This window comes from Macrotis lagotis, chromosome 3 (assembly GCF_037893015.1).
Source record: "Macrotis lagotis isolate mMagLag1 chromosome 3, bilby.v1.9.chrom.fasta, whole genome shotgun sequence".
Classification (NCBI taxonomy): domain Eukaryota; kingdom Metazoa; phylum Chordata; class Mammalia; order Peramelemorphia; family Peramelidae; genus Macrotis; species Macrotis lagotis.
This window is the reverse complement of record NC_133660.1, coordinates 226,857,944-226,883,057: the sequence shown is the minus strand read 5'-3', so window position 1 is coordinate 226,883,057 and position 25,114 is coordinate 226,857,944. Positions and strand designations below refer to the sequence as shown.

At 34.9% G+C, this 25,114-nt stretch overlaps 1 protein-coding gene across 4 annotated transcripts in view; it reads right to left on the bottom strand.

Moving 5' to 3' along the window:
* The window catches only part of ATRN (attractin), a 229,602-nt gene that overhangs the window by 202,450 nt on the left and 2,038 nt on the right, over positions 1-25,114 (bottom strand). For all 4 annotated transcript variants that reach the window (XM_074229992.1, XM_074229994.1, XM_074229991.1 and 1 more), the window contains exon 2: positions 1,714-1,797. In XM_074229992.1, the coding sequence (XP_074086093.1) occupies positions 1,714-1,797 (84 nt within the window). The remainder of the gene's footprint in view (positions 1-1,713; positions 1,798-25,114) is intronic.

Here is a 25,114-nt window from a genome sequence, read left to right as displayed (position 1 = left end):
TTCTTACTGTGTTTCACTGAATATTCCACTCCTCTTTCACAGCTCAATTTCTAGAATGAATCTTCTACACTCACTATGCTTCACTTATTCACTTCTTAATAATTCTATTTACTACTCTACTGAAAATCCTAGAGTACCAAGAGCTAAATTCTGTCATCTTCATTTCAATTCTTTCTAGTCAAAAAAATACTTAACAATGAGATCTGTCCTTCTAATATATGATCCTTAGAGTAAGGTCTATCTTTCTAAGATACTATTTTCTGCTTTGCTCTCACTTTTAGAAACTTGTCCTCATAGGAACAAATTCATGGGATAAAATGCAAATAAATGAGTTAAAATGCAACCACTGGAATTAACCATTGATACGCTGATAGAGATAAATCATTTATTGCCTTAAATGATATTTTTTAAAACTTAAGAACACTTAAGCAGCTTGCTAAATGATCATGCAGACAATATAAGTATTTACTCTTTAACTTTCACATCCTTAACTCATTGGATGATAAAAGAAATTTTGCGATGGAGAAGAAAATACCATAAAGCAATCAACACTTAATTTAAAATTATATTTTAAACAAGAAAAGTTCGAATTCGACTTTTATTCTTTTCCTTCTGAGTCTATTTCATTTCATTTTATTAGATTTTTTTTTTGCAAGGCAATGGGGTTAAGTGGCTTGCCAAAGGCCACAGAGCTAGGTAATTATTAAGTGTCTGAGACCAGATTTGAACCCAGGTACTCCTGACTCCAAGGCCAGTGCTTTCTCCACTGTGCCACCTAGCCACCCCTTCTATTTCATTTTAGAAAGTAGTGACTTGCAATAAACCACAGAAAATAATTTTCCTTCTAATTCTCAGCAATTCTATATTTCCCACAGTAGCAAGCACTAGGTTAAACCACAAAAGGATGCTTTGACATAAGCCAACATTAAATAAATAGTACTTATGAGATCCACGAATTGAGAGTACCATTCTTAAAAAATCATAATGGCCTTTGTAAACTTCACTTTCTGAAATGAAATCAATTTCATTGCTCTCCCCAAATGAAAATATGTGTATGTGGATATATGTGACATTCATATCAGATGAATTCTTCTCATCATTACACTGGTGTTTAGCTAATGATCCAAATTTCTTCCAAAACTTTTATCTGTGATAAAAATAGCATTTAGACAAATAAAATATTTCCTATGTTGTCTAAGTCCTAATTTTAAAATATCAGATCATATTAAAGACCAGTCATTCTGGGGCAGTTAGGTGGCGCAGTGGATAGAACACTGGCCCTGGAGTCAGGAGGACCTGAGTCCAAATCAGGCCTCAGACACTTAATAATTACCTAGTCTTGTGACCTTAGGCAAGTCACTTAAGCCCACTGCCTTGCAAAAACAAAAAAACAAAAAAGACAGTCATTCTTAAAATTAAATCAACACTCTGCTTATTGATTTAAAGCAATTCACAATATAAAACAATTTAATCTGTAATAACTATTTGGAATTTGGGACAATTAATAAAACGAAAACAAAGCAATAGACCAAAGTTATCACCCTTTAAAATTTATTTTTAATTGAAATTATGGCCAGAGAAGTCTAAAGGTACAATAAACAAATACAAGCAATCAATCAGTAGCATTTTCCTCATGTATGTCTTTAGCAGAAAAAAAATTATTGAATATAAACTTGAAGTCTATCATATAAAAATAAAACAACTGTTACTCACTGTCCTTCAATGAGCCATGTACATTTGGTTTTATATTTGTAATTTCCAGGTCCATCAGTTACAAAACCTGATGATCCAGTCAACCTATAAATGTAAAGAAAAGAAAAATATTTTTAAAAATGCTGGGGTTTCCAAGAATCTCATATGTCAATAACATAACACATCTTTTTAAACTTTATTTGATATTGAAAGCCCTTCATAAGCTAACCCTTTCAACCTGTCCCATGCCTACTACATACATCTTTTCAGACTTCTTACATTTTATTCCTCACACATTCTGTTTAATCTAGTGACACTGTCTGCTTTACTATTTAATGAACAAAAATACATTTCACAACTTCATGCATTTCTCTGGCTGTCCTCAATGGCTGGAATGCTCTCTCCCTTTTCATCTCAACCTATTGACTTCCCTGTCTTTCTTCAAGTTTCAACTAAAATTCCATTTTCTACAGAAAATCTTTCCCAGCCCCCTCTTAATTCTAGTGTCTTCCCTCTCTTAATTATTTCCTACTTACCCTTTAGATATCCTGCATATACAGTGTCTGGCACCTAGCACTGTTATCCATTCAATCAGTGGTGTCTGACTCTTTGTGGTCTCATGAAACATAACACTCCCAAAGTCTAAGCTCATGCTCATTATTTCCATATCATTATTTATCCTTCTCATCCTCTGCTGTCCCCTTTCCCTTTTGTCATCAATTTTTCCCAACATCAGGATATTTTTCAATGAGTCCTGTCTTCTCATTATGTGGCTGAAGTATCTAAGCTTCAGCTTCAGTGTTTGACCTTCTTGTGGATAGTCTGAATTAATTTTTTAAAATATTGACTGATCTGATCTCTTCTCTGGCACCACAATTCAAAAGCATTGATTCTGCAGCCTTCAGTTTTCTTTATAATCACAACTTTCCTTATGATACAGCTTGCACCTAGCATGTGCTTAATAAATATCTATTCTTATCATTTCACTGGTATTTAGCTAATGATCCAAATTTCTTCCAAAACTTTTATCTGGGATAAAAATTGCATTTCTAAAGTAAAATCTTTTCTATAATGTTTTCTAAGCTCTAATGAAAATAGATTAACATTAGCAGCTCATGAATATGCAATGGAAATTAGCAAAAAAAATCAGATCATATTAAAGACCAATATTCTTAAAATTAAATTAACATTGGTTATTGATTTAAAACAATTCACATTATAAAACAATTTAATCTGTCATAACTATTTGGAATTTGGGGCAATTAATAAAACAAAAACAAAATAGTGATTCAATATCTACTGAATATCTGACTATCTTCCACAATTCCCACTCTTATTTTACACTCTACCTAAACACGTACCTAAATGCCATCTCCTCTATGAAGTCTTTACCTGATTCACCAAATAGAAGTGATATTTTGCTTGAATTTATCAGAGCACTTTGCATCTGCCAGGCATATCTCATATTCTGAACTGTATTTATTTGCATACATCTTATCATCCTCCCAACAAAGTAAACCCCCAGAATACAGGTACTGTGTTTATCCTCCTCCAGCAGGGGTTAAGGAAAGAAAGAAACGTAAACTAGTAGAACAGACCAGATAAACTAGAATAAGGAACAGTGTGGAAGAGATTGGGTTTAGAGTAACATTTTACACTAAATATTAATGGTCACTTTTTTTAAACCTAGCATATAATCTGATTATATACTTATATAGTTATGATTAGTGGCCGAGTTCTTGATCAAACAAGATAAAATAGAGATCACAAAGAAAATAGATGATTTTGATAACATGAAATTGAAATTTTTGCCCAAACAAAATCAATGTAACTTGCATAAGAAAGGGAACTTCATTGAGGAAAAAAAATTGTGTATCAAATATTTCTAATATAGAATTGATAACAATAATAAACACAAATGTATAAATGCCTAGAGATATCCCTCCAGCAAAGAGGTGGTCAAACAACAAGAGCAATGCAAAAAGAATTGTAAACCATTAATAACCATATCAAGGACTTACAAACCAAATTTCAAAAATAATCAAAACAGCTCTGGGATTTCAGCTAACACTCGACAAAATGGAAAAAGATAACAAAAAAACAGAAACAGTCCATGTTGGAGGGGCTACTAAAAAATGAAAGGTGTTCATGGAAATGTGATTTATCCAATCATTCTGGAAAGCAATTTTTTAAAAAAATTCTTTTCCTGTTTTTAGGATTTTGACTATTGGAAGTATATTCCTGCTTCCCTCTGGAATCTGAACTAGTACTTCCATGTAGAATCCTAGGAGAGAAAAAGCATAAGATCTTTGATTTGTCTTTGGAGAGAGTAAACTAAGGCTATTCTCCAGCTTCTTACCAGATAATTGGCATGTATTCTTTAAATATCTTACTTTTTGCTTTCACTTTTTAAAGTAGTCAAGAAGTCCATCTGCGCCCCCTTCTTCCATAATAATGACATAAAGTATAAAATTGGACCCAGATGGCCCTGCAGCATATGGCATACTAGTAAGACTTTCAATATGCCCCATGTTGGCTATTCCAATTGAATAAATCAAGTATATTCCAGTTATATACTCTCATTCCCCTCAAACAACTCCTGAGTTAAAAGATACCAAAGCATAAAACTGAAAACCAGATAGCAAATAACACCTTGCTTCCTAACAAGTATCAAGTACCATCCAGAACCCCTGAAAAGCAAAGTGTATCCCTAACATATGAGAGGAAAAAGCTTTTCCTATGCAAAATAGGAAAAACCGAAAAGCTGTTTTTTACAGCTATTAAATCACCCTAATCTGGACATAGATTTAGAGACTTACAGAGTTCCATTCTCATCTATAAAGAATATCCTAAAATGTTCCCTTTAGTTTTATGCATGTATTTCCTTTCCTCCCTCCCTCCCTCCTCTTACCAGGAAATCACTCATTGGATACCAAATGAAGGAGAAGGGAGGCATTTGGCACCAAATGAAGGAAATAAAATGTGTTCAAGAAATATCATCTGCTTTTTAATTCCTCAACTCATGGAGGCCTCATTTCAATTCTTATAATAAGTGACCCTAAATTAAAGTCTCAAAAACCAAGCTGAGTGGGGTATTTGCATTGATATTTCATCTCACACCCAATAAAAATGGGGAAAAAAATTACAAAAATAGAACCAACCCATGTTGGAGGTGCTACCAAAATATGGAAGGGATATTGTAGAAATGTGAATTGGTCCAACTATTCAGCAGAGTAATTTAAAATTATTCTTTTAAAAAAATGTCTTTCCCACTTGTTAGTATTTTGATAGAACTTTATTTCCTTTTCCAATTGAAATCTGAAATGGCATTTCACATATAGAATCCTAGCAGAGAAAAAACATAAGCATTTCTATATGGCACAGTATTAGTTATGAATTATAACTTATAAGAGTGAAGAGGTTAGATGTAAGAGACATGTGAAGGTAGAATCAATAAGTTATGATAACTAAGTAGTAGATATGAAAGAGATTAAAGGATTAAGCATGAATTCTAAGTTGCAAAATTGAATGAATTCAAAGAAGGTCATGTCCTCAACAAAAAGGGAGAGTTTGTAAAAAGGGTAGGTTTTAGAGGAAAAATAATAAGCTACAGTTGGGACACAAGTTTGAAAGGTGATGTGCAAGAGGCAGTTGGTAATATAGGACCAGAATTCAAAGATCTATGTAAAAATGAGAATCAAATTGAAACAAGACCAGTAAAGTTCTTTGGAGGACTCTTTATACTAAATGTTCAAAAAACTGATAATAATCCAGAAAATGAGACTGAGAAGAAGAGTTAGTTAAGGGGAAAACTAGAAAATAGAAATGTCAGAGAAGTAAGGTAGGAATGTTCAGGAGGCAAATATGGTCAACAGTTATAAAAGTGACAGAAAGATCTAAAAGAATGAAGAATGATTCCAAAATTTATCTTAATCAGAATTCTAGAAATTATCTTAGAGAAAAAGATAACTCCATATTTGAGGCATTAAAAGAAAAAATAGAAAGAACTCCATAATTAGGAAAAAATATATACCTTGAAAAGAGGTTACTATAATAGTGCCTCAGGAATTGGTGACTGGCCCTGTACTACGCAATATTTTTAGCAGTGACTTGATTTAAAACATAAGTGGTATGCTTATGAAACTGGCTGGTGACATAAAGTTGGGAAAGGCACTGGATGACAGTTACATTCAAAAAAGTTTTCTCAGCCTAGGACAATGGAATTTATCTCAATGCTAATAAAAATAAAATTTAATTAAAAATAATGTAGTTAAAAATAAATTTAAACAATACAAGATAGGAAAATTCCAGTTAGACTAGTTTGTCTAAAAAAAGATAAGGAGGGTGGGGCTTAATGGATCATAACTCCAGTATGCATCAATAGTTTAACATAGCCCCCTCAAAATAAATAATAATATAATGCCAACGTGGTTCTGTTATTGTCTTTAGTAAACCTACAGTATCTGAGATGAAAGAGTTATAATCTACCCCAGTCAGAACATAGCTAGAATATCATGTTCCACATTTTATGAAAAACACTCGCAAACTGGACAGTCTCCAGAAAGAGTCAACAATTAAGATGATAAGGGGCACTAGAGATCATGCCACATAAGGATAATCTGAAGGAAGTGGGGATGATTACGCTGGAGAATGGCCACAATAACTATCATAACAATCTGATTCATGAGGAAGGAGGATGAGATTTATTGTCTGGCTCCAGAAGGCAGAATATTAGCAGTGGGAAAAGGCTGCACAGAACCAGAATTTATCAAAATATAGGGAAATTTTTCCTAACAATTAGTTATCCAAAAGTAAAATGACCTGATAGAATAGCAGTGGGCTGATCCTAACCTGAAATCTTCAAGCAAAGACAAGATGGCCAGTTTTTGATTATGGATCACAGGATCATAGAGTCTTATCTAATCCAATCCCCTCATTTTTAAAGAAAGAAAATAAAACTACCATTCAGGTAGTATCAGAATTAAAATTTGAACTCAGGTCCTTTAACTCCAATACCACGGTATCACATGCCTGTTAATATTGGGAGCATTCCCAGACAACAGTCTCTAAATTTTCTTCCAACTCAAATTCTAGAAAAAATGTCCACTCGATATAGCAATGAATAAACAAAGCTGAAAGGATCACAGAGAATACATTGTCATGATCATATTGGCTAAAAGTTCTGAATTGGTTTTTGTGTTGAAATTGTATTTTGTTATGGTTCCTCTCCTCCCACACCACCCACAGCAAACTCGCTAATTATTACAGTAAATATAAAAGTAGCGAGGGTAAAGTAACAATCAATAGGAACTAGGAATTGAGAGTATAAAAGGGAATGTGGAGACCCCTGCCCTAAAACTGATTCCTTAAATTAATCAAGGTTATATTCAGAGACTACATGCTAAATTGGGTGAAGCCAATTGGGCCCCAAAATACAGACCCAATATCTGTCCCACAGATAAAACCCCAAAAGACACAGTAAACCAGAGAAAAGTTATATAAATTAAATAACCCTAAACTAGCACTAATAACTTTGAGATATTGATATATTAATAAATAGACATCCAAGGTAGTAAGAGTCAGGCTCTCCCCCACCCAGAATTTAGTAAGAATGGGACCCCAACACTCAAGTACTCCTTTTCATATGCCACAAGTCCACGCTATGCAAGTGCTCCCAATTCCAATCTGTGGCTACATATGTGAGTCTATGGGCCCCTCTCTCTCCCACTCCATTTCTTCCCCACATCTGCCCCTCTCTGCACCCCACTCCCTTTGCCCAAACTGCCTCTGAATTCTTTGTGCCTTATTAAAGTGTGATTGATTGATTATTCTTCCACTTGCTGCCAGCATGATCTTTCCAGGTCAGTAGCCAAAGAATCTAGCTTGTTCCCCATGACCCAACCTAGGACCCCTTTTGTGGTCTCCTTTCTTAAAGTATGAATCCCAATACTCAAACTTCTACCATTTGTCCCTAGTCTCTACATTCCCCATTCCCATGCCAATGGTTAAGCAGGGTACCATGAACCCACTGGAAGAAAGTAAGGCAGACAAAGGAATGAAATGCCCTCTTCCCTGTCCTACATCTCCTGCCCTTATAGTAATCTCTCCTCACATTTTCGTTGAAATAGAAGAGTTTTCTTGCTGTTTAATATCAATAAATCATTCTAAAAGGAATAAAATTATTAATAATACTTCAACAACTTATGTGTTTATTGATATTTGGCTCATTCTAAATTATATTGGCCCTAAGCATAAAGACTTAAATATTATGCATCCTTCATATTTAAAGATGATCAAACTGATGATGTAGCTTTTCATTCATATGACCAAGTCCTCTAAGTACCATATTACATGGGCACAGTTACTAAAGTAATAAGAAATATTCCAGATTTGACAAAAGCAAATATAAATGCAGATACAGATGCTTCCTACCCTGATGACTTCATGGGTCCAACCTCTCTCTTCAGATGCCTATCTTGAGGCACCAACACCACCCTCTTAGTGCTCCAAGAAGCAGCAGTATAAAAAATTCAAAGGCATTGGCAGAAATAAAATGGTGCATGCAATGGAAAGAACACTCAATCTTCATGTTTGATGCTGGAGAAGATGTAAACACCATTCTGAGTCAAAATCATTCTGAATTCTTTTCTTATTAAATATTTATGAAGTCATTTATGCTTAAAGATTTTTTGCACTATTCTTTTGTGATACAAATAGCAACAAATTCTACATGTATCTAATTAATAAAACAATCTAATTAATATCTAATTAATAAAACAATATGACTATCTTTTTGGACAATACTGTCAATATATCTTTGAGAATGAATTTATTTTTTACTCAGAATATGATCCAAGATCACATAACTCAAGTAAGTAATAAAATTAAATCAAATTATTTTCTGTTCAGATATTAAGCAGACACTTTCTAAACTAGGAGAAAAAAAACTTTGTAAATAGTAAAGCAAAACAAATTCACACAATGGCCAGGTCCAATCATTCTGTATCTTGAGTCTAGTACTTCACAGTCAGGAGGTGGGTAGGAGGTTTCCTCACTGACCCTCGAAAGCCTGCATTGTTCAAAGGTCTTATGTCTTCCAAAGCTATTTGTCATTACAAAGCTGTTATTGTTTAAGGTATTATCCTGGTTTTTCTCACTTCATTCTTCCTCAGTTAAAACACTCTTCCTAGGTTTTTCTGAAGCAATTTCTTTCATTCTTCTTAGACTATAATAATATTTCATTATAGTCAATGTTATATTTGTTTAGACACTACCTAATTAAGAGGAACCCCTATACTTTACAACTCCATACATTTGTATATATGAGTCCTTTTCCTCTTTCTTTTGATATCTTTAAGGTTTAGATCTAAAATAATGGCATCACTGGGTCAAAGAATATGCACAATTTAGTGATTTGGAGTATCATCTGGTACTTTAAATAATTCCTGTTCTAAAGAAAATTATTTTTCAATGTTCTTCTTGACCTGTAGAGGTAGCCAATTAAAATCAACAAAAGGATCTGTAGGAGTTACAAGACCCAGCATCCTATGAAACTGTTCTATGAAGTACTGTTCTTCCCACTGAGACCCCAAACCATTATTCTGATTAACATTTCAGAAAGTTTAGTTTAGGAGGAAAATGGCCTCCTTCCTAATATCCTTCTGGTTAAGGAGTATCTAATTCAACAACTAAAGTGGGGAATGAGAGTGAAGAGACCAAACAAATTACAACCTTAAGGGTAAAAATATGAAAACACTAAAGTGAAAATAGCCTGAAAAAATAATGTGTGTTATTACAAAATCAACTACTTGGATGGAATAAGATAGAGAACTGGCCTCAGAACCAGCAAAATCTAGGTTCAAGGTTCACTTCTGATATAATAGGCTGAGCCTGAATAAGTCATTTAACTGCTCAGTGACTAAGACAAATCTGTGATTCAAGTTGCAAATCAAGTATAGGATATGCATTAGTAGAGGGAGTTTTCTCATCAAGAGTTCCTTATACCAATGAAATCACTGGCTCTCTGTAAAATTAAACTACACAAACACTCAATAAACATACAGTCTCTCTATTCTCTCTTCTCTTCCTTCTTCCTTCCTTCCCTCTCTTCCCCCCCCCTCCCTTTTGTTCACCTATCTCCTTTCTTTCTCCTTCTCCTTTCTTCTCCCTCTTCCTACCTCCTTTTCCCTAATACTGAACCATGTAACCTATTATCTGAAGAATAAACTAGGTGGGTTTGGAGAGGCTAATCATCAACTTAAGCACAGGATATTAAGTTTTATAGCAACAAGAACTTCCAAAGATAAACTACTAAGATATGTAGAGATCATTATCTGTATCATAAGTAGTGCCTATATTGACTAAGTCATAGATGATAAAAGGGAAAATGATCAATTTATTATGTGCAATATTTAATGCAAAGAAATTCTATAAAAAATTCACTAAAAAAACTCCACTTCTTTAATAACCCAAACTTTAAAATTTGGTATTAACTTTAACTTATTCTAATCCCTTCATTCATCAAACCTCTCATGCAGTAATTTTTTTCTTCAATAAAATTGTTTACTGGATTTATTCCTTCCTAACCCTTTCTCTGCATTCAGAAGACCTGTGGTTCAACATCTGGATTATTACCATAGCCTTCAAGTTATCTTATTATGTCTATGCTAATGATTATCAGAATTGCTTATCCAACCCTACAGTCTCTCCCAGCTTCCAGATGTGAATCTCCAACTGCTCAAACTACATGTCTCATGGACATCTAGAACATGTCCAAAACTGAATTCATTATTTTCCTCAAAAAATCCTCCCTACCTTACAAATTTCCCTAATACTATTAAAGGCATCACTTATCTTTCCAGTCATCACAACTTGTGTGTCAACTTTCCATCCTCTCTCATTCTCCAGATCCAATCTGTTGCTAAGACTTGTTTATTCTATCTTCATAACAGGTTTTGAATCCCCTTCATTCCTGATACTGCCTCCAATCAGATACAGGTTCTCATCACTTCACTACCTGAATAATGTCATTCATTGCTGGTGGATGTGCTGTCTCCAGACTTTCCTCACTCCAGTCCATCTTCCAGACAATTGACAAAGTAATCTTCCTAAAGAGCAAATCTGACCACATTGTGGCCCCCCCCCGCCCCTTCGATAAACTCACCTGTTTCTCTATCACTTCCAGGATAAAATCTAAGACTGTTTGGCATCCCTTTATAGAACTTTCCATATGCCCACAGAACTTTCCAATCTTCCCATACCACATACTCTGAATCCAGTGACACCTGCTTCCTTGCTGTTTCTCTAACAAGATACTCATTGCTGAGCATTCTCTTTGGTTCTCTATCCTCCAGGCCTGGAAGGTGATCCTCCTTCATCTCCACTTCGTGAACTCACGTAAAGCTGATCTGTATAGTGATTTGAGTGTTGTTTCCCTCATAAGCCTGTGAACCCCTTCAAGTCAGGAATAGTCTTTTGCCTTTCTTTTGTCATCTCCAGCACAGTGCCTGGAACATAGAAGCTGATTAAGAAGTGTTTGATAATGTTTGTCCTTTGTTCTTGAAGAAAACCATGACATCAGGAAGATGATGCCATGATAAGCATGTGAACTGGATTTGAGTGAGGGAGGACTGTGCTAAGTCACACTTTCTCCTCTGGAGCCATCTGATTCCAGTGATCAGATATGAATCAGGACCATTGGGGATGGCCCTGGATGTAAGGCAATCAGGGTTAAGGCCCAAGGTCACACAATGAGTAAAAGTCTAAGGCTGAATTTGAACTCAGAAAAATACCCACTACGCCATCTAGCTACATGATGACTAACTTGTTTCGGACAAGCTAGGTGGTGCACCAGCCCTGGAATCAGGAGGACCTGTGTTCAAATCTGACCTCAAACACTTAATAATTGCCTAGCTATGTGACCTTGGGCAAGTCACTTAGCCCCATTGCCTTAAATAAATTTAAAAAACTTGTTTCCTCCCAGTTTCTCCCCTCTGTAATCCAACCTGAACACTGTACGACAGTCAAACTGTTCTCTCTATAATAACTTTTCATACTTCCCTAAATCTACAACAGGTCTACACTGCCTAGAGGATAAGGTTCAAACTCCTCAACCATCATTACAAGTCACTTACAATCTGGTCCTACTTCATACAATTTAACTACTTCTGATAAACACAGACTCTCTCTGCTTAAACTGGTCAGTCAACAAATATTTATTAAGCACTTCTTATGTACCAGGTACTATACTGAGCAATAGAGATAAAAAGAAAGGTAAAAATAAGCCTGCCTCCAAGTAGCTCATGTGACAAACACCGGACATAATCATGAAAGCAACTAAGTACACAGATCTATAACTAAATTATAAAGTGGCAGTCATCAAAATTGCCTGGTGCTGATTAAGAAATAGAGTAATGAACCAGGGGATTAGAGTAAGTACAAAAGAGACAGTAATCTATTGTTTGACAAACCCAAAGACATTAGCTTCTGTGAGAAGAACTCACTATATGACAAAAACTGCTGGGTAAACTGGACAACAGTATGGCAGAAAATAGGACTAGACCCACATCTTACAACCCATAAATCAAAATAAGGTCAAAATGGGTACAAGATTTAGACATAAAAGGTGATATTATAGACCAATTAAGAGATCAAGAAATACTCTTATGTGTCAGATCTATGGAAAGGGGAGAAGTTTATGACCAAACAAGAAATTGCAAAATAGATGATTTTGACTATATTAAATTAAAATTTTTTACACAAATAAAACCAATGCAGCCAAGATTAGAAGCAATGCAGAAAGCTAGAAAATGATTTTCACAGCTAATGTTTCTAATAAAGAACTCATTTCTAAAATATATAGAGAACTGAATCAAATTTATAAGATTACAAGTCTTTCCCCAATTGATAAATGGTCAAAGGATACGAACAAGCAGTTTTCATATGAAGAAATTAAAGCTATTTATAGCCATATGAAAAAATGCTTCAAATCATTTGATTAGAGAAATGCAAATTAAAACAACTATGAGGTACCAGCTCACCTCGATCTGATTGACTAAGATGACAAAAAGGGAAAATGATCAATGCTAGAGAAGATGTGGGAGAATTAGAACATAAATCACTGTTGGTAGAGTTGTGAACTTATCCAGCCATTCTGGAAAGCAATGTGGAACTATACCCAAAAGATAAGCAAACCCTTCATACCCTTTGATCCAATAATGACAATACTAAGTCTAAATTTCACAGAAATCATAAAAAACTATGAAAAATGTTCAAAAATATTATAGCAGCTTCCTTTGTAGTGGCAAAGAATTGGAAATTGAAGGGATGTCCATCAATTAGGGAAGACTGAACAAGTTATATATATATACACACACACACACACATATATATATATATATGAATGTTATGGAGTGCTATTTTTCTATAAGAAATCATGAATGGTTGGACTCTAGAGATCTACTGAATGAATTACTGGAACTGATGCTGAGCAAAGAGAGCAGAACCAAGAGAACATTGTAGATATTTACAATAACATTTGTGAATTGATCAGCTATGATGAATGCAGCTCCTCTTAGCAGTTCAAAGAACTAGGACAATTCTGGAAGACCTGTTATGGACAATACCATCCACATCCAGAGGAGAAAAAAACCCCATAGTATACAAATGTATATTATGTTCACTTTTCTAAAACTTCTTTTTTCTTCCTATTTCATGATTTTCTTTCTTTTCCCTTAGTCCTAATTCCCCTTGCACAAAAATGACTAATACGCAAATGTGTTGAACACAAAAGTATACATACAACTTTTACCAGACTATTTACAACCAAGGGGAAGGGGAAGGAAGGGAGGGAGCATGATAGAAAAATATATAACTTATAAATTCACAAAAGAATGAATGTTGAAAAACAACCATTGCATGTAATTGGAAAAATAAAATATTAATTAAAAAAATCTAGAATGGTCAGACTTTAGAGACACATGGAAAGACTTGCATGAACTGATGCTGAATTAAGTGAGCAGAATCCAGAGAATATTGTGAGATGATCAACTATGATGGGATGCAGCATCGCTTAGCAGTTCAAAGATAAGGACAATCCTGAGAAAACTGCTTTGGACAATGCAATCCATATTCAGTGAAAAAACTATGGAGTCTGAATACAGAGCAAAGCATATTATTTTCACTTTTTTAAAATATCTTTTTTGTTTTTCCTTTCTTTCTCACGGTTTTCTTCTTTCCCCTTATTTCTAATTCCTCTTTCACAACATGACTAATATAGAAATGTTAAACATGATAGTACATGTACAACTTTTACCAGATTGTTCACCACCTTGGGGGGGAGGGAGGGAGGAAATAGAGGGTGGTAGAAAAATGTGGAACTCATAAATTTGCAAATGGATGAATGTTGAAAAACTACCTTGTGCATGCAATTGGAAAATAAAATTTTGACTGAAAAAAAACCAGGTACATTCAATATATATACAATGCAGATGAAAGTAATCTCAAAGGAGAGTATTAGCTCCTGGGGGATAAGGAAAAGACCTCCTGGAATCAGGAAAGTCAAGGAGTGAGGAGAAAGAGCATTTCAAGGACGGGGGACCAGTCAGAGCTAATGTAATGAGATGGGAGTATCCCCATTTGTACAATAGCAAGGCAAAATGGCTTATCAAAGGGAATGTCAGCATGAAGAGAAATAACTATAAGAAGAATGGAAAGATAATTATGAGTCTGTTTGTAAACAGGGTTAGAGGTCAACTAAAGGTCTTTTATTTAATCCTGGAATAGGGAACCACTATAGCTTGTATCAGGGGAAAATGTGTCATGAAAAGATAAAGGGTAAATAAAAAAGATTTAGGGTAAATAACTTTGAAAGCTGAGAAGAGGATGGATTAGAATTGGGCATGTGCCTTGAGGAAAAGAGAAGGTTATATAGTAGGTTATTGAAATTAGTTCAGTTAGAAATTTTGAAGTAGTTCAGAAAGAAGTGATGAGGTAGACAAACTAAAGTAATAGTGGTTGTATGAAAGAAGAAAGAATAATCAAGAAAAAGAAATGATAAGATAGGGCAACAGATACAGTTTTTGGAATGAAAGAGTAGTCAAAAACAGTGGGGAGCCTGAGTGACTGGTGTCCTTAACAGCAACAAGGAAGTTCAAAAGAAAGGAAGTTGTGGGGTAGAAGGAAGGGAAGATAATGACTTCTACTTTAGGCATGTTAACTTAAGATGCTGATGAGACATCTAGTTTGAGATGTAGGAAAGGCAAGTGGTAATTGAGAAATAGAGCTCAGGAAGGAGACTAGGGATGGATATATTAATCTGGAAATCATTTCCATAGAGAAGATAATTGAACCCATGAGAGCTGATGAGATCATTAGGAAATGAAGAAAAAAGAAAATAGAGCCCAGGCTAATGACTTAGAGGAGACCCAGTTAGCAGGAGTGACAAGGAAAGAGAACCAGCTAAAAGAGACTAAAAAAAAAAAAGAGTGGTCTGTCAGATACCAGGAAAAAGCAGGGAAAAATCTAGAGAGGAGAGAGTATCCAAAGGAAGGTGAGCAAAAAAGTCAAATGATTCAGGAAAAAGTAAGAAGGGTGAGAATTAAGAAATACCATTAGATTTGGAATTAAGTAATTATTGATAACTTTTGGAGAGGGCAGTTTGAGATGACTGATGAAGTCAAAAGTCAGACTGCAGAGAGTTTAGAAGAAAAGAGAGAGAGAGCTTGGCAGCTGTCATGGATGGTCAGATTACATGACGGATTTTTAAGGATGGGAGACATAAGGAATATTCGATGGCATCAAGAAAGGTGCTGGTAAATAAGGAGAAACTGAATATTTGAGGCTTAGGATGTTAGGACAATTTTCTAGAGAAGACAAGAGGGAATAAGTTCAAGGTCAATGTAGAAAAGGTTAGCTTTGGCAAGTAAATGGGCCAACTCTCTAACTGATATAGAGGTTTCCTACAAATTATTTAACTCTATCAGACCTCAGATGGTTCTCTTTCAATTCTAGATCTGATTCTATAAATTCCAATAATCAAGATTATAAGAAATTGATAGAAATATATTAGAACAAAAACCATTCCCAAATTTAGGCAAGTGGTCAAAGGAGAGGAATGGGCAATTTTCAAAAGAAAAAAATGTCATCAACAACTGAGAATTAGACACCTTCAACATATGAAAATTCCAAATAACTAATAAGAGACAACTCGGAAGTTTTACTTCATAGTTATCAATTTGGCAAAAATGATAAACAATAAAAATGATGTTGCAGGATCATGGAGAGGCAGGTCTGCTAATTCTGTCAGAAAAGGTTTGGCCCAATCACTCTAACAAACAAATTGACATTATACCAGAAAAGTATAAGACAAAACCATATATATCCTCTGATCCAGCAAAATGACTGCTTATACCATTTGGACCTATTTATACAGAAATATTTTTAAAACCCTTTCTGTAGTAGAAAAAACTGTAAACAAAGTAAGTGTCCCTTAATTGGAAAACAGCTGAACAAACTGTGACAAACAGAAAAGAATATTATTATTATTATTATTAATATTCCATAAAAACAATAAATACCTAGAATTTGGGGAAACTTCAAGAGATTTAAGTGAAATTGCAAAGAACTGGAGAACAATTTTAAACTCAGACCAACACAGTGACCAACTGTGATTTCCAAGAACTTAAAGTAAAGTATGCTTCTCTCCTCAAGGTTTAAGGATAGCAAACTATAGATAAATAGAATGAAGCATTTGTGATTAGTCAAGAGTCAGTAATTTATTAAGTATTTATTATGTATCATTTACTATGCTAATCACTAAGGAAACAAAGAAAGACAAAAACAGTCCCTGCCCTCAAGGAGCTCATACTCAACAGGAAAAAAATGCAAAAAATTATGTGCATCCAAAATATATATGCAGCATAAATAAGGGGTCATTTCAGATGGGGATATTGCAGTGGATGGGATTCAAGCCAAGTTTTCAAAGAAGTTAGGAAAGTCGGGAGACCATAGAGAGGTCGGAGAGCATTCTGGTCATAGGGATCAGATGACCAGTGGCAAGGTAAAGAGTCAAGAGGAGTGTTGGACAGGAGCAATAGCAAATATGATAGTGTTGCTGAATCATAAAGGACGAGGTAGAAAGGTAGAAAGGGAAAAGGTAGTAAAGAGCTTTGAATGTCAAAGAAAGGATTTTATATTTGATCATGGAAATGACAAAGATCCCTTTGGCAGCTGAATGAACAATGTACCGGAGTAGGGAGACTAACCAGAAAATTATCACAATAGTATAAATATGACAAGTAATGGGCCTGTGGAGAAAATGGGATGCACAGAAAAGATGCTGTGAACTTGGCAACAGGGAAGATCAAGTGGGATAAGTAGGAGGGAAGAGTTGAGGACGATACCCAGTTGCAAGTCCTGCTGTGAGAGAGCATGGTGATACCTTCAACAATAATATGTAAATTTGGAAGTAGCAAGATCTGAAGGGAAAGATCATGAATTCTACATTAGACATGCTGGGTTAGAGGAGTCTATGGGAGGTCAGGAGAAAGACAAAGGTTAGATACACAGACCTGGGAATAATCTGTATAAAGGTAGTAGTTCAACACATAGGAAATGATGAACTCACCAAAGAAGAAATTATAAAAAAAAGAAAAAAGGAGAATATCCAGAGTGGGCAATCTTAGAGGAAGATTCAACAAAGAAGATTAAGAAATGGGCAGACAAATAGAAGAATCAGGATAGAGCAGCTCCATAAAGACATAGAAAAGAGACTATGAAGGAGAAGACAGTAATGGAGAATGTCAAAGGCTGGAAGAAAGTCAAGGATGAAGACTGAGAAAGTGTCATTAGATTTAGCAATTAAGAGATCACTGGTATTAGGGGCAACCATGACTTAGGCATCATCTAATAGGGAAAGTTAGATGGCACAGTAGGTAGAGCACTGTGAGGACCTGAGGTCAAAACCGGCTTCAGACACTTACTGGCTAAGTGACCTTATACAAGTCACTTAACCCTGATTTCCTCATGCAGGAAAAATAAGTTAACTTAAGTTAAAAAGTGTATGCAGATCATTTTCTCTTGGCAAACTGTAGGGTAATTTCATGTGAGACGGTAGAGAAGCAGAAGGGAAAATAACTGAGTAGCATGGGATGACGAGGCGAGAAAACAAGAGTTCTTAATGGATGACCTCAATTTTTTCAGTAACATATGAGACAAGTTCCTCAGGGGAGAAGACAAAATAAAGGGACTCGATATGAGGCTGCAAGAAAGATAAAAAGATTTGTAGTAGTCATAGTAGTGAAGGACAGTGAATCAGTTAGGGAAGTTGGGTCTTGGCAAATCGTGGTAGCATAAAATGGTTCACCAAGGGGTAAAAGAAGGTAAAGTAAAGTCAGTGTAAAAATCACAACCAAGGAAAGAACTAAGTAATGAAGTAAATGGAGTTAACAGTGGAATGAAAAACAGGTCAGATCATAAAGTAGAGAGAAAGGATGAATGATAAGTGATTATAATTTCTAACTTTTTTTGAGGTTCCCAGAACAAAACACTCCATCTCTCAACCTCCAGGCATTTTCTCCGGTTGTCTCATGCCTATAATGCACTCCCACAATTCCACCCGGCCCTAGCTTCCCTGACCTCCTTCAAGATCCAACTAAAATTCCATCTTCCACAGAAAGGTTTTTCCCAATCTCAATTCTAGTCTCCCTCTACTCCCTATTTATCCTGTATATAAGGTTGTTTGTACACATTTATTTGTATGTCATCTCCCCGATTTGACTGTGAGCTTTTTAAAGGCAGAATTGTTTTTTTTTCCCTCTCTCTGTATCCCTGGTCTTTGGCATAGAAACTGGCATAGAGCAGGTACTTCTTAAATGCTTATAGATGGACTGACTAATTAACCTCAGAATTCATGAACATGGAAATAGAACACTCACTGGTGATAGCAAGATAAGGATATGACTGTTTCTATGTAACTGAGATTAAATGGAGAACAGGTAATGGGAATTGAGCAAACTGAGATGCTAGGAAATTAAAGAGTTTGAAATTAAAGAGTCTGTTGTTGGTTGGTCTGTCTGTCAGTCAGTCTATCTATCTTTATCAAAGTCATCTAGGATAAAAGCAAGAATTAGGGGTGGAAAGACAGCCTGGCATGGACCTCATTAAGGAAAGAGGAATATTCTGGGAGCAGTAGAGAATATCTATCAATATCTTGATTGGGTGATAAATTTGGATTGAATTACCTCAAATAACTTTTTTACTGAGAGAGATGATTATGACATGGTCAGACTTGTGCTTTAAGATCAATTTGACAGGTGAGTGGAGAATGGATTAGAAATAATGGCAAGGTTTATTGCATTACAATGGAATGTTTTCATAATAAGTCTATCATTTTCCACATATATGTATCTCTACTATTATCAATGCTAGTTTCATATATGCCATTTCTAAAAATAAAATAGCATAAAAATATTCAGTTTTTCTTCAAAGGGATCCAGCATCTACTTTTACATTTGTATAACACTTAGAAGATAAATATTTCTAATAATATATATTCTTGTTAAAAATGAGTTTTTAATCAGCAAGACTTTGCTTTCATTCCAAAGACTTTTGGAGCTATTAGTTCTTAGATTCTCTCTATAGCTATAGATAAAATTATTTTTATAGAAACCATCTAGTGATTCATTCCAACATTTTAAGACCTGCTTCCAAAAACATCAGAATTTAAACAATTACACTAAACTACCACACACTAAACAAATAGTTCATCAGTGACTTGAGAATTATAAAAACTGGAAAGAACCTTAGAGATCTTCTAATCAACTTCCACTCCAACCATGAATTCACTCATTCATAATTACAAGTAACCTATATTGTGGAAAAACGATTATTCCCTTAGATAAGTAATTTTCCTCTCTCTAGTTTCAGTTTCTTTATCTACTACAATATGGAAGAGGGAGACACAGAGAAGGTTCAATTAGATGATTTCAAGAGTTCCTTCCAACTCTAAAGCTATGATCCTATGGATGTATAAGAACTTAATGTGTACAGAGAGCAGTGTCTGAGGAACTGGGGGAATACAAAGCTGTGATAAAACAGAGTCCCTATCTTCCTAGTGTACTTACAGTCTAGCAGGGGAAAAAAAAGATGCCATCAGATATAAAAAAAGATTTTAAAAATAAAATACTAGGAGAGGTTGGAAGGAAAAGATCACTAACAACTAAATTATTATCAAACAGTTCCAGATTACACACCCCTTTCATTCCAGTCTTCATCCCCACCTATTTCCCACTGGAAACTTGGACTTGGCCCTAGGAATCACTAAGAGATGAAAGATTAGCTTTCACCTTATCTTGTCCTGAACCAAGCCTCCACTTCCACCAGCTCCAAATCAATGACTCTTCATCTCTCCCTTTTTCCAGATCATCTTTATGTGCTATCGTCACCCATTAGAATGTAAACGCCATTAGAATACAGACTATCTGGCTTGATTGCGTTTGAATCCTCAGTGCCCAGCATGGTGATGAACAAATAGAAAGAGCTTAAAAATTATCTATCTAACCATCAAAAAATATTACACAACAATTTTATAATAAAGTCACATATGGAGAAAAATTATTTCTTTACCTAACATGCCACAAAAAATCTTTTGCCATCCAATTCTTGATAACCTGGAGGCCTACATTTGATTTCTCACAAAATTTCACCATTACTAACATGACTTCAATCAGTCAACAAGTATTTATTAGATGCCTAGAAAGTCCCCAGCATTAGGTATAAAGATGCAAAGAATGAAACAATCCCTACTTTCAATGAGCTTACCATTTAATAAAAGTACCTATAAAGACATTAATAGCAAAATATAAATGTAAATATACAGCATAAATATAAATAAAAGTGAATACATAAAACATAACTATTTATATATTTACTTGTATAGACACATATAAAGCAGGTAAATACAAGGTACTATTGGAAGAAAAAGCACTAGCAATTGGGAAGATCAGAAAAGACTTTATGCAGAAGATGGCAACTAAAATACCTCATAAAGGAAAGAGGTGGTATTCTGAAAGACAGGGATAAATATGAAATGTATTCCAAGCACAGGAAGGTAGCCAATATAAAAACTCAGGGAACAAAGATAGAGTGTTTTTAGTAATAAAAAGTGGGACAATTTGGCTGGATCACAGGACATGACAAAAGGACATAATGTCCAATGAGTCTGCAAAGGTAGGTTAGGGTTAGGTTGTATAGGGTTTGCAAGGTTAAATAGCATTTATAGTTTATTCTAGGGACAATAGAAAGCTAATGGAGTGGAAAAGGGTCTTCATGATCATATTTGTGACAAAGGAAAATTAATTTGGCAGTAGTGTATGGGGTGAACTACAGTAGTGAGAGCCTGGAGACAGGAAGACCATTTACAGGAGGGTGATGCAGCAATCCAGCTGAGAAGAGATGAGGGGGTGAACTAAGTAGTAGCTTGCTGTTTGAATGGAGAGAAGAGTCAATAGAAGAGTCCCTCAAAATAGGAAAAAAAGACAGATCTGATAATCTCAGAGAGAGCAGTTTTGTTTTGTTTTTTTAATGAGGTCAAAAGCCAGATTAAAAAGAGTTTGAGGAGCAAGAGGAAAAGAAGTAGAGATATTAAGTATAGACCTGTGTTGTCTCACCAACTCAAGATGAAAACAAAATTGGAAACTGATTAACAAAATAAAAATACAATATAACATATGATGTTAATTTGTAGGTTCCGAAATCAATATGCTGCCAGCAAGTTCATCTGAGCTTGATACCACTGATGTAGGCAACTCTTTCAAGGAATTTGGCTGAGAAAAAGAGAGACAGAAGATGACAGCTGAGGGAGAGAGACTGAGGACTTTTTTTAGTAAAGGTTTTTTTGGGGGGAGGGGTCTTTTTTTAAGATGAGGGAGACTTGTCCATATTTGAAGGAAGGAGGAAAGGAAGTGATAGGGACAGGGAAAGATTCCCTTCAATTGGGGAATAGCAGAAGAATGTACTTTAATACTATAGTGGTGTAAGAAATGTTGAAAGGTACAACTCTAGAGAAACCTGAAAAAACTTGTAAGAATAATACAAAAAAAAAAGAATAATACAATAATGTGAGCACAACTAGGAAAACAATTTCTACAATAACAATAATAATAGCTAGCATTTCTATAAATCGCATTGAAGGTTCCAAAGTACACTTGTTATCTTTTCTGATTCTGTCCTAACCCTGCGAGTAGGTGCTTTATTATCCTCATTTTACTAATAAGGAACCTGAGGCTGAAACAGGTTAAGTGCTTTGCCCAGAGCCACACAGCTATTAAAAATTTGAGGATGGACTTGAACTCAGGTCTTCAGGAGTCCAACCATAGCACTCTTACATACCTATAACACGTAGCTGCCTTCAAACAAATTTGAAAGATCTGAGAATTCTAAACCATGACCAATAATCAACCATGATTCCAGAGGACTGATGATGAAGCATGTTTTAGACACCCTCTAACAGAAAAGTGATGGACTTGGGGTAAGAGTGATATATACATATATATATATATATATATATATATATATATATATATATATATATATATATATATATGTAATATTTTGGACATGGCCAATGCTGAAATTTGTTTTGCTTTTCTTTGTTTTTCCCCCCAACAATGGAAGTGAGTAAAAGGAAGAGAAAGGCTTCTGCTCATTGAAAAACATAAAATTTAATTTTTAAAAGCACTGAAGTCATATTGAAAGGTCCAAGAAAAAGGCATTATGAGATAGGAAACAAGCATATATGTAGAGGGGTTAGAAGTGAAAGTAAAAGGGCCATCTCTGTCAGAAATTGAAGGAAAAGAAGAAAGTAGTCAAGGGATTTTGAAGAGAACCAAGTAAGAAAGAAAAGTATGTATTAAATGATCTCATTTTTGTTCATTAAATCAGTAACAAGGTCTTCAGCTGAGGTGGAGGAGGCTTGAGAAAGGAAGAAAAGGTTTAGAATAGCTTCTGTGAAGAGTGACAGAGAGAATCAATTAAGAATAAAAAGACTGCCTTGCTTCAGTGAGGACTCAGTTGAGGTTGAATAATATGAATTTGTAATGTATTCAGTCAGGACAGTTGTGGATTCAGTAGCTCATAAGCAAAAGCAGAAGAGGCAGATGGTAGAAGTAATCCAGGGCTAAGGTTTAGAAGGAGAGGATAAGAGAAGAGAGGCAAAAGGACAAGAGATTCAACCCTAAGTATCTATTTAGGCAATGGTCATAAATATTCTGACTGCCATAGTATTAAAAAAAAAACCCAAAACAGTGAATTTCAAGTCAGAACATCTCCTTTCAAATCTGCTCTTTACAGTGTGGTACAGGAGAAAGGCATCAGAGAACTTTGTGTTTGATTCCCAAGAATGGTCACTTACTACCTCTGTGACCTTGGACACATTTCTTAAGCTCTCTGTAGTTTCAATTTCCTTATCTGTAAAATGAGAAGGATCAACCAGATGATGCCTAAGGTGCCTTTCTGCTTGAAATCCCTGTCTGTGAAGAGTACATACACACAAAGAACCTCTGTTTACTCATCTATAAGATGAAGGGGTTGAACTAGATGATCTCTTCCCTGGAGTCAAGCAGAATATGTCTGATCCCTCTTCCACAGGGTAGCCTTTCAAATATTTGAAGACATCAATTATGTTCCTCCTAATCTACTAGCTTAGACTAACCTAAAAAGGGAGGTGGAAGAGAAGGAAGAGAACTGAAGGTGTCTGAGCACAAACAAAATATATGCAAGTAGTATTTGAAGAAAAATAATCTAACAATACCTACTGAATTTGGAAACAGAATTTTAGAGGCAGCTAGACCTGTCAGAAAAGGGTTAGAAGTCTAGACATTATATACAGCATGAGGTGGTGAGGATTGTTGGATGGTGGTAATAGCAAAAATAGAATGGGCATCTGGAAATGACTTTACAAAAGGAAAAATGAGCACGTCTGGCTAATAATCAAGTCAGAGAAGAGTCAAGGATAACAATAAAGTTTCAAGGCTAAGGGCCTGGGAATGATGTTCTATTGAAAGAAACAATAAAGCAAAAGGCAAGCTTAGGACATATGGATAGATATATAACTGGATGTTCAAGCCTGGCATTCAAGAGAAACTTGATTGGAATTAAAGATGTGTACTAAGAAGTCCTGTTAGAAGCAATTTAAAAAAACTATATTATTTGCTTCTCCCCTTTATGGGGAGAAATTTGGAATTTCAAGTAAATATCACTGTTTATAAGCAATTAACTAGAGACAACTAATTTCATTATTCCATTTTTCCTGTTTAAAAAAATGTATTTTCCAAAAATAAAAATATAAGAGTACCATCATTAAGTCAGTCACAAGGTAGTTGTGTCCCCAAGGCAGGTGGGGACATGAACCCACTGATAGATCTAGATAAGGAAAACTGATTTCATTTTTGAAAAACCTGTTTTTCTTTCCTAGACTCTTAACCTTTACCTTCAGTTTCCAAAATATTTATTGAAATTTGGTTAAGCCAAAGGTTTTCAAGAGCAAAGGTCAGATTAAGGAAAATGTTTTTTCATCTATGGAAGCTAGGTTCCAACAGTATTTTACATATGAGTGTATATATATCTTCATATGTTTATATAAATATAGAGCATACAATCATTGAATCTCTTGTCCTTTTGAGCCTCAAAGAGAGCAAGGGGAAAGAGAATCGGGTCTATGATTTCATGGACATAGGGAATAAACTGGCACTTGCTCAACAATTTACAGTATTAGAGAATTTCTGAGGACACTGCTTATCCTGCTCACACTATCCTTTCTAAATTTTAATGTAAAATAAAAGAGCTAAAATTTACATCTAAAAATGTGTAACAGGGTAGCTCAATTTTTACATTCTAACTTGGTGGGGTTTATTTATACCACAAAGGAAAATTTCAATGATACTGGTGGGCAGAAAAAATTACAATTGAATTATAAATAACTTTCATGTGGAAAATAAAAGAAAAAGTTTTATTTCCTTGCTCTGGAAATCTCCGAAAAGACTCTAAAATGATATTATTCTTGTTCTAAGTCTTTCTGTAGCACCTTGCACTTGAAAGTAGTATATAATTACTGCAAATGTAGCGTTCCAATTTTACCAGTCTATGTGTTTTTTCCATTCAGCCAGTATTGAATACTGGAAAAAGTCCACTACATTTCTAAAACAACAACAAAAACTTCACTTAGATAGCAAAATGGAGCACTGGTATGATGATGCAATCAACTTTTTAAGTGGGATCTAAATTCAAAAACTACTTTCTCTAAACAATTAATTATAAGTGAGGCCCTTCACTTTAATGTCCTTTTAACCTAATAACATAGAAGCTAAAAGTCTAAATAAAATTAGACATTCCATGGTAATCAAAACTGACACTACATGGAGAAATC